At 45.7% G+C, this 10,404-nt stretch overlaps 1 protein-coding gene across 1 annotated transcript in view; it reads right to left on the reverse strand.

Annotated features, from left to right (window-relative positions):
- socs2 (suppressor of cytokine signaling 2) overlaps positions 1-10,404 on the reverse strand; it is a 26,831-nt gene that overhangs the window by 11,530 nt on the left and 4,897 nt on the right. The window contains exon 2 of the mRNA XM_020515310.2: positions 8,808-9,026. Coding sequence (XP_020370899.1) covers positions 8,808-8,892 — 85 coding nt within the window. The 5' untranslated portion in view covers positions 8,893-9,026. The remainder of the gene's footprint in view (positions 1-8,807; positions 9,027-10,404) is intronic.

Below are 10,404 nucleotides of genomic sequence, written 5' to 3' on the forward strand. Positions count from 1 at the left end.
GAAGGTCAGAGAGGGAGAGTCTATCCCTGCCAGCACTGGAAGGTCAGGGGGAGAGCCTACCCTTCCCAACTGGAAGGTCACAGAGGGTGAGTCTACCCTTGCCAACTGAAAGGTCAGGGGTGGAGTCTAACCCTGCCAGCCGGAAGCCACCAGGGGATGTCAGGTAATTAGCTGCCCAACATTGTGACTTCCTCCCCTTTGATGCAGGGTGCTCCGCCTCCAAGAACAGCCAGCCAATCAGAGGGATGGCAGTTCATCTATACCGCAGCACCACCGAGAGTGGTGGCCATAGCTGGGACTGCAGCAGGCTCCAGATTAGGTATGGGGTCTGATTGGATAACTTTTCCAAAGAGTCAGCATAGGCAGAATGGGCCAAACAGCTTCCTTCTGGGCTGTGAGATTTTATTCTCCCTCCTTTGATATGATTTGCTTCAACGTACAGCATTAGTGATGCACACATGGGACTGAAATGTAAAAGTGCAGGGCTACAAGGCAATGACCCGAAAATAATCCATTGCCTTTAAAGGCTGGTCCTCACATCTGTCACCATCCCCAGCCTTTAATGTGGAGACACAGTTCAGAAAACACTCAATGACTCTATTGTGTACAGCTCTAGGGTATAGAACAGAAATATTATTCACACCCACAGTGACCTTGTGACCAAGAAGATGTAGGCAGGAACTCAGACAGAGTGCATGTAAATGAAGCAGGCCAATGAATAGAAGTCTGAACATTCACAGAACATTGGCAATATGTAACCTTTGTCGAAATATTTCCAATACTGCTGAACAATTGGCTGTTTTAAAATCCCTAAGGAGAAACGAAAATGAATGGGCATTTTCAGACATTAAAGTTCATCTCAAATTAATGAGGCATTTGCTTTCACAATTATTTTATTTTGTGTCAAGAAAGAAAAGGGAGTTGCTGGCCACAATAGTGTGGCATTTTATGGTTTGCTTGTGCCAAACAGTTGTTTACGTTAGCTTTTAACTCTCAACTTTTGTGTCTTTTAAGTCCAAGAATGAAATGAAAGCTTTTTTCTCTTTTGTATCCTTACTGCTGCACTTTTGTAGAGACCTCTGCCCCAGGACACAACAACAGGGTGACAGGGGTGGCTCAGTGGTTAGCACTACTGCCTTGCAGCACCAGAAACCCAGGTTCAATTCCACCCTCAGGCAACTGTGTGTGTGGAGTTTGTATATTCTCCCCATATTTGCATGGGTTTCCTCCCAATGTCCAAGTTAAGTGATTGGCCATGCTAAATTGCCCATTGTGTCCAGGGAAGTGTAGGCTAGGTGGATTAACTATGGAATTACAGGGATAGAACAGGGAGTTGTGTCTGGTTGGGATGCTTTTTCAGAGGTTTGGTGTGGACCTGATGGGCCGATTGGCCTGCTTCCACACTGTAGGGATTCTATGAACCCTGCCATGTGAACCGACACAGCCCTCTCAGCCCTGGACCCAAACCTTCCCTCACGCTTAGACCCAATGTCTCCTTCCTCTGTTGTGGACCTGAACTCCTTTCCTTTGCAGGATATGTTCTCTCCTGTTATGATCCTAGACCTGGAGCCTATTCCCTACTCCATTTAGGAGTGATAGTGGATTGGAGCGGGGTAAGATGGAGGGAACAGACTGAAGTTGATGAATGGAGGGGAGGGCAAGGTGTGTTTGGTATTGGCCTTCAAAAATGGTGGAAGGCTAGTGTGTTGGAATGTAAGGCTGAGGGGAACCTTCCAGTTGTTTTGGGTAGGTAATGAAGGGGTGAGGCAGATGAGCAGCTGACCGGGCAGATATAGCTGAAGGCTCTGTCTACCACAATTTGGCAGGAGTAGACTCCTGAGGAAATGGTGGATGCAGGTACAGTTACAAGCATTTAAAAGACATTTGGATAAGTTCATTGCCAAGGGGATAAAAAATGATCAGGGATGTGCAGGAATGTAGAGTTGAGGTTAAAATCTGATCAGTCATGATCTTACTGAATTGCAGAGCAGGCTCAAACTGGCCTACCCTTGTTCCCTGTTTGTATGTTTGTGTGACCAACACAGATTCATACATCACAGAAACAGACCCTTCGGTCCATGCTGACCATAATCCCAAACTAAACTAGTTTCACCTGACTGCGCTTAGCCCTTATCCCTCCAAACATTTCTTATTCATGAAATTATCCAAATGTCTTTTAAATGCTGTAACTGTACCTGCCTCTACCATTTCCTCAGGAAGATCATTCCATACACAAATCACTCCCCATGTAAAAAAAATTGTCCCTCATGTCTTTTTAAAATCTTTCTCCTCTCATCTTAAAAATATTCACCCCGAGTCTTGAAATCCCTCACCACACAGAAAAGACACCTGCCATTCACCTTATCTATACCTTTCATGATTTTATAAACCTCCACAAGGTCACCCCTTAACGTCATTAGTGCATCGCAGCACTATATCATAGGAATCTAGACAATCTGCCATTGGCTGAATTCATACCTATTAAACTTTTAGAAGTAACAACTCATGTATTTGAGTACAGTTTTAACAGCACCATTTATGCCCAAATAGATGGTGTTGCCATGGGAACTCCTATAGGCCCAGTATTCACTAACATCATTGTTGGGTTCCATGAGAAATGGATTTTCGATTCTGTGTAGGTCACACAAAGAAATGGATCTATTGCATAGATACATAGTTGATACATTTGCTTTGTTTGAATCTGCTATTGCATGCAAAATTTTCCTTACACCCTTTAATGGGCTCCATTCTGAGCACAGGCTTACCTTTGAAACAGGTCTCCTGTTCCTCGACATACCAGTTGTCAAATCAATGGATTCTCTACCATTGCCTACTGCAAGCCCACCTTCACTGGTTAGTACACTTATTGGGATTCCTATAGTTCCATATACTGCAGAGGGAAAGGTTGGTAGCTATGTTTGACCACTGCAGTATCTTATCAAAACATCAGAAAATCCTGGAGGACTCAAATTCCAGACACATTTTTCATCCAGAGGAGGACTGGCAGAGGCGAACTACTGGCCACCTGCATCCGTGGATACCCACACCTTCACAGCGCTCAGGGGTATCAGTGAATTCAGCAGGGCCAAATAAAGGCATACAAACAATGCCCACCTAATCCCCTGGCAGAAGCTGCCATGCCACAAATATGTATGACTACATCTAAAAAGGGGCTTCAAAATCACAAGATGCCAGCACCAGTTAGAAAAAGGCAGTCAGATAAGTAAAAGAGGCTGTTTTAAAAGAAAACCACAGAGCTTTATTAATCAAGGAATAGAGTACAAAGGCATGGAATCACTTCCTGAAATGGTGATGGACAGAAATTCAACAATAACATTAAAAACTGAATTGGGTAGATATTTGAAGGCAACTAAAACTGCAAGGCGATGGGATAGAATGGAGAAGTGGGATTAATTACCAAAAAGCCAGCACAAGCATGATGGGCTGAAAGGCCACTTGCATTGTATTATTCCATTATGCCACATTCAACACAAGGCGTTGAAAGCAGCCCTGCCACATCCAGGTGTGAATGGTGGTGGACAATTAAACAACTCACTGGAGGAGGAGGCTCCACAAATATTCCCATCCTCAATGACGGAAGAGCCCAGCACAACAGTGCGAAAGATAAAACTGAAGCTTTCGCTGCAGTGTTCAGCCAGAAGTGCCGGGTAGATGATCCATCTCAGCCTCCTCCTGTGGTCCCCAGCATCACAGATGCTAGTCTTCAGCCAATTCACTCCACGTGATATCAAGGAAACAGTTGGGGATACTGGATCCTGCAAATGCTATGGGACCTGAAAATATTCTGGCAATAGTACTGAAGACTTGTGCTCCAGAACTTACCGCTCCCCTAGCCAAGCTTTTCCAGTACAGTTACAACACTGGCATCTACCCAACAATATGGAAAATTGCCCAAGCATATCCTGTACATAAAAAGCAGGACAAATCCAACCTGGCCAATTACCACCCTATCAGTCTACTATTGATCATCAGTAAAGTGATGGAAGGTGTCAGCAACAATGTTATCAAGCAGCACCTGCTCAGAAATAACATGCTCAGTGACGTCCAGTTTGGGTTCTGTCAGGGCCACTAAACTCCTGACCTCATTACAGCCTTGGTTCAAACATGGACAAAAGAGCTGAATTCCAGAGGTGAGGTGCGAGTGACAGCCCTTGATATCAAGGCTGCATTCGACTGAGTGTGGCATCAAGGAGCCCTAGCAAAACTGGAATCAATGGGTATCGGGGGCAAACTCTCCATTGGTGGAGTCATACCTGGCACATAGGAAGATGGTCGTGGTTGTTTCAGGTCAATCATCTCAGCTCCAGGACATCTCTGCAGGAGTTCCTCAGGGTAGTGTCCTCAGCCCAACCATCTTCAGTTGCTTCATCAATGACCTTCCCTCCATCATAAAGTCAGATGTGGGAATGTTCGCCAATGATTGCACAATGTTCAGCACCATTCATGTCTCCTCAGATACTGAAGCAGTCCGTGTTCAAACGCAACAAGATCTGCACAATATCCAGGCTTGGGCTGACAAGTGGCAAGTGACATTCACACCACACAAATGTCAGGCTATGACCATCACCAATAAGAGACAATCTAACCACCGCCCCTTGACATTCAATGGTGTTACCATCACTGAATCCCCCACTATCAACATCCTGGGGTTATCACTGACTGGAAACTCAACTGGATTCACCACATAATCACAGTGGCTACAAGAGCAGGGTGAACACAGCAGGCCAAGCAGCATCTGAGGAGCAGGAAAGCTGACATTTCGGGTCGAGACCCTTCTTCAGAAAATCTCAGATTCTCCAGCATCGGCAGTTCCTACTATCTCGGCTACAAGAGCAGTTCAGAGGCTGGGAATACTGTGGCGAGTAACTCACCACCTGACTCCCCCACAGCCTGTCCACCATCTACAAGACACACGTCAGGAGTGTGATGAAATATTCCCCACTTGCCTGGATGAGTGCAGCCCCAACAACACTCAAGAAGCTTGACACCATCCAGGACAAAGCAGCCCAATTGATTGGCCCCACATCTACAAGCATCCACTCCCTCCACCAACGATGCTCAGTAACAGCAGTGTATACTATCCACAAGATACACTGCAGAAATTTACCAAAGATCCTTAGACAGCACCTTCCCAACCCACGACCGCTCCCATCTAGAAGGACAAGGGCAACAGATATATGGGAACACCACCACTTTCAAGTTCCCCTCCATGCCACTCACCATCCTGATTTGGAAATATATCGCCGTTCCGTCACTGTCGCTGCGTCAAAATCCTGGAATTCCCTCCCTAAGGGCATTATGGGTCAACCCACAGCAGGTGGACTACAGCAGTTCAAGAAGGCAGCACATCACCACCTTCTTAAGGGCAACTAGGGACTGGCAATAAATGCAGACCCAGCCAGTGACACCCACATCCCCTAAATGAGAGGAAAAAGCAGGAATACTCTACTTCCCTATATCACTGACTGAGTTAGAGAAAGGATGGGTGAATGAGCCTGGATGTTTTGACCATGTGTCAGTCAGGGATGAGGTCAGTGAAATATTAAGGTATGCAGCCAGGACACACCCCATCTGGTTGTCAGAGCAACCACTCCCTGCTCCTTAGGAGGCCAGTCTGGCAAAGATTGTGACTCCTTGTGATCTCTTTTGCTCCTTCCTGTATGGTAGATCCCAGACTGTGCTGTGCTATGTATATATTGCTCTATACTGCTCATAAAACAGTAGATACTGCTGAGCATACAAATGTGATATACTGTAAGCAGAGACATTGCTGGGAAGCTCAATTATATATCCACAGTCCTCAATAAACAGCAGTAGGTGATTGGGTAGAAAGCACTAAATTCAATAATGAAATGAGACCTGTGTTCGTTTCAGACCCAGACTCCCAAATTTATTTTTGCTCAGAGTTTGTAATGCACAAGTTCTAATCAGTAATATCAGGTCGTAAGCAGCCTTACCAACCTCCCCTAACATCACTATTAGAGGATAATGAAAAAGGCTCAGGATCTTTGAAGCCATTGACATTATAGTGATGTCAAAAGGAGCAGAAGCTTGGTATACCCATCCTCTCCTTGCTTACGTTTTGCTACTAATTACTGTTACATCATTAAAGTTTTGCAATCCCAACTTTTTCCAGACTTCCTTCTAGTCCAGATGGTTTTTAAGAATGGATATTTTCACAAAACTTGATTTCTTTTGAGGCAAGATTTTGGGGATTCATTCCTGAAGTGGCAGCATCCCAGTTCTTTTCCAAGTCACCTATCAACTTGTCTTAGGTACTTCTCAGCTTCTGGGAGAGGTATCTGCTGTGGTTCAATGGTGGCACACTCACATCTGAACCAGAAGTTGCAGGTTCAAGTCCCACTCCAAATATTTCAGCACTGATTCCAGGCTGAGTTTCCAGTACAGTCCAGAGAGAGTCAGAAAGTTTGTAGTTTAGATTAAACGTTAAATTGAGACCTTGATCTGCTCACTCAGGAGTGGATATAAAATATCCCACTGCACTATTTTGAAGGAGAGTCGTTTTAAATGTTCTGGTCAATATTTATCTCTCAACCAACATCAGCAAAATCACATGATCAGTTCCTTATCCCATTGCTGCTTACGGGAGCTTGCTGTGTGCAATTGGCTGCTGAGTTGGTGTATGACCAAAATGACAACACAACTAAGTTCTAATGAAGTGCAGATCACTCCTGTATTGTAGGAAGCACAGGAAAACACTTTGTCTGGTTGTGAAAATTAATATATTAAAAAAAAGTCTACCTTATTTTTTGCACCTTTGTTGTTGCTCAGAAAATTATTGAACCCATTTCTCCAAATGTCTCTGGATCACTAGGCCACTCTCACTATTAACACCCTCTCTCCATTGCCTCAGAGAAGCAAAGCTGTTGCTTGTCTAGACCTGCCTATTGGACAGGGAGCTTGACTATGCTGAGGCAAGCAAAAGTTGAGGGAGATGGTGGTGAGAAGGAACTGGGAGTCCTCTTGGGTCCATGCGAGAGGATTTAGTCCCTTCAGATAACATCACTGATGAGTAGCATATAGATAAGAACTTTTTTTTGTTCATTCACGGCGTGTGGGTGTCACTGTTGGACCAGCATTTATTGTCCATCCCTAAATACCCAGAGAGCAGTTAGAAGTCTGCCCCATTGCTGTAGGTCTGGACTCACAAGTAGGCCAGACCAGGTACAGTAAGGATGGCAGATTTCCTTTGCTAAAGGACTTTAGTGAACCAGACGGGTTTTTCCAGCAATTAACAATGGCTTATGGTCATCATTAGACTCTTATTTCCAGATTATTACTGAATTCAAATTCTACCATCTGCCATGATGGGATTCGAATCCAGGTCCCCAGGACGTTACCTAGGTCTCTGGATTAATAATTTGATGATAATACCACTAGAACATGGCCTCCCCCTAATTAGATCCCAAAGATAGAGCCTCAGGTGACCCCAGAGGCAAAGGTACAGGAACGTGAAATCATTGCAGTGAATTCCCTGACTGAACTGAAGTGGAATGGAACCTGGTGTAAGAATTCCCCCCACCCCCTCCCAAAACCGGAGAAGACTGCTTTTGGTTAAATTAACCATGTCACAGGCTGCAGATAGCTCTAGATGAGGAATCAGGTATGAGCACTGATTTGCATATCAAACAACCTGGTTCCAGATACAATGCCAACTTTGCAACAGGCTCCTGCAAGTTTCACCCACTTCATCTGAAACAAACAGTGTCTGATGCAACTTTGTCACTTCTCCCTGGAATCCAGCTGGTTGCATTGCAGCCACAGGAACAGGCATATCCCTTGCTGGACTGAATGCGCTGTGCTTCTCTAACAAAGCATTCTGCCAGGGAAATCCTCTGAAGAAATCCACTCCAAAAACTTGGGAAAATAAAACAGACACATCCAAAAGGCTGCCTGATAAATATATATGAAGTAATTGGGATTTGGCTTCCTTCACAGATGGGGAGTATAAAATATCCTATCTTCCCTGTTCTTCCCCCATGAGATGCAGTCATAAACTCCCTGAGTTACACTTCAGCGCAGTCATATTTTGTTTCCTTCCTCCTCCCTATTCCCCAACCTTCTTAAAAACTTCTCCAGAGGTTCTACTTCCAGCTGTTTTCAGGAACATTTAAAAAAAAATATGTAACATAATTGAATTTCTATTGCTAACTCTCCCCACAAACACACAGCTCACAGGTTTGGAGAAGATTTAAAGTTTATCACCTGCATATTTTAAGTAAAATTTACATTTATATTCAAGGACAGGTGGTTGGTTTAAAATTCTGAACACCCCAGATATTCGGACCTCCTATCTAACGTGTTAATGTCTCGTTTAAGGTTGCACCCAAAGTAATAATTTATTAAACACAACTTTGTTCCAAACGTACTTTTGAATTAGTAAAATGTTTTCAAAACAGTTACTATTTGACGCGCCTTCCTCCCAGTGAAATGTAGGAAATTCATTTTGCAGTTTCTAATACAACGGATGCTGAAAATGAAGACAATTTTTCAACAATAACAACAACCAAAAATTGTTGTGTAAGACAGCACCAAAACAGGGCAGCGTTGCAGGTAGGCACTCTGATAAATTATTAGCGAGTTTATCCAAAAGGCAATAAGACTCTTTTTGTTGTTTGTTTGTTTTTGCTTTGAACGTGAAAATGGAAAATAACTTGTTGTTGTTCCTGTTATTTGGATAAAGGCGGGGGTTCTGTGTTAAAATGGCTGAGAGGGAGGGGAATATTGGACAACAGCATTACACACAGTGAGCGCTCCGCTGGTACCTGTACTCCGCAGATCCGCCAGTGCGGTTGAAATGGGATCTTCCGCAACTCGCCCAGTGCTCGACTCTGCCCTGGTTCCCTGCATCGAACCCACATCGTCTGGTCCCTCCGGTAGGTCATCCGAGAGATCAGCAGCCCTCAGTCACCCAGCAACATTCATCTCTCCTACATCATTCCCGGGTGGGGGCCAGCGCCGCTCAATGTTTATACAACACGCCTCTGGGGAGGGCGAGACAGAGAGAGAGACTGAGGGAGTCTGAGAGAATACCTGCAGTGTCCTGGTCACATTCAGGACAGTGTTGATGCTCCCCTCCGCAGGGTGGGGGCAGGAGAAGGAGGACCAGGTGGGTGGGGGCTTTCCGTCACAAGTTTGACTTTGTCCAAACATTCCGTTTCCAGTCACAGGACGGAGAAGTGAACCTCCACGTGTCAGTCAATCCGGTAGAGGAACAGCCCAGGTAGAGGGGGCGAATGGCAAACAGTGTCGGTGTGTGAGAGTCAGAGAGGGATCGGGTGTGAGAGTTACAGTGGGAATGAGTGTGAGAGTGAGATTAGGTGTGAGTCAGTGTGAGTGAGTGTGTGAACGCGGGAATAAGTGCGAGAGGGAGTGAGAGTGAGGGGGAGAGTGCGAGAGGGAGTGAGAGTGAGGAGGAGAGTGCGAGAGGGAGTGAGAGAGGGGGAGAGTGCGAGAGGGAGTGAGAGTGAGAGTGCGAGAGGGAGTGAGAGTGAGGGGCAGAGTGTGAGAGGGAGTGAGAGTGAGGGGCAGAGTGCGAGAGGGAGTGAGAGAAAGGGGGAGAGTGCGAGTAAACGAGAAGGATGTTAGTGAGAGTGTGTGAAAATGCGATTGTGTGAGTGTGGCAGTAAAAGAGTGAGAGAGAGGATGTGTGTGTGAAAGAGGGATGTGAGAGAGAGCATGAGTGTCGAGTGTGTGAGAGTGACAGTGTGAATGAGAGTGTGAGGGATCTGGGTGTGGGAGGGAATGTGAGTGTGAGATAGGGAGAAAGAGAGTGAATGCACAGGTTTCCAGGGTTGCTTTCGCAGATCAGTTGTGAATATTATTTCCTCCGTTCGCTCTCCACAATTCGACCGGAAAACCAACGCATCTCAGTGCGTTTATGGACTCTTGCTAAAATGGAATCTGGAAATCAAACAGGACGCGCTGACTAAAGGCGCACTGCCAACTGGCATCTCCAACACAGACCTGGGCTTTTCCCGTGCAGCTGCACGGCTGCCGTGTGGAAAGGTTTCAGAGTCAGGGTACTGTTCAGCAGCTCCGAGTCCTCACGGGGTCACAGCGTCAGATATTCACCCGCCATGCTCCTTTCTACTTTGGAAACTAACGAATACAACGTTGTCCTGTAAGGACACAGACTGGGAGAGAGAGAGAGAGATAGAGTGGGGGTACAGACTGGAGGAGAGAGAGAGAGGGCACAGACTGGAGGAGAGAGAGAGAAGGCACAGACTGGGGGAGAGAGAGAGAGGGCACAGACTGGGAGAGAGAAAGAGGGCACAGACTGGGAGAGATAGAGAGAGAGAGGGTACAGACTGGCAGAGATAGAGAGAGAGGGCACAGACTGGGAGAGAGAGAGGGCACAGA

Source organism: Rhincodon typus, chromosome 22 (genome assembly GCF_021869965.1).
Source record: "Rhincodon typus isolate 14 chromosome 22, sRhiTyp1.1, whole genome shotgun sequence".
Classification (NCBI taxonomy): Eukaryota; Metazoa; Chordata; class Chondrichthyes; order Orectolobiformes; family Rhincodontidae; genus Rhincodon; species Rhincodon typus.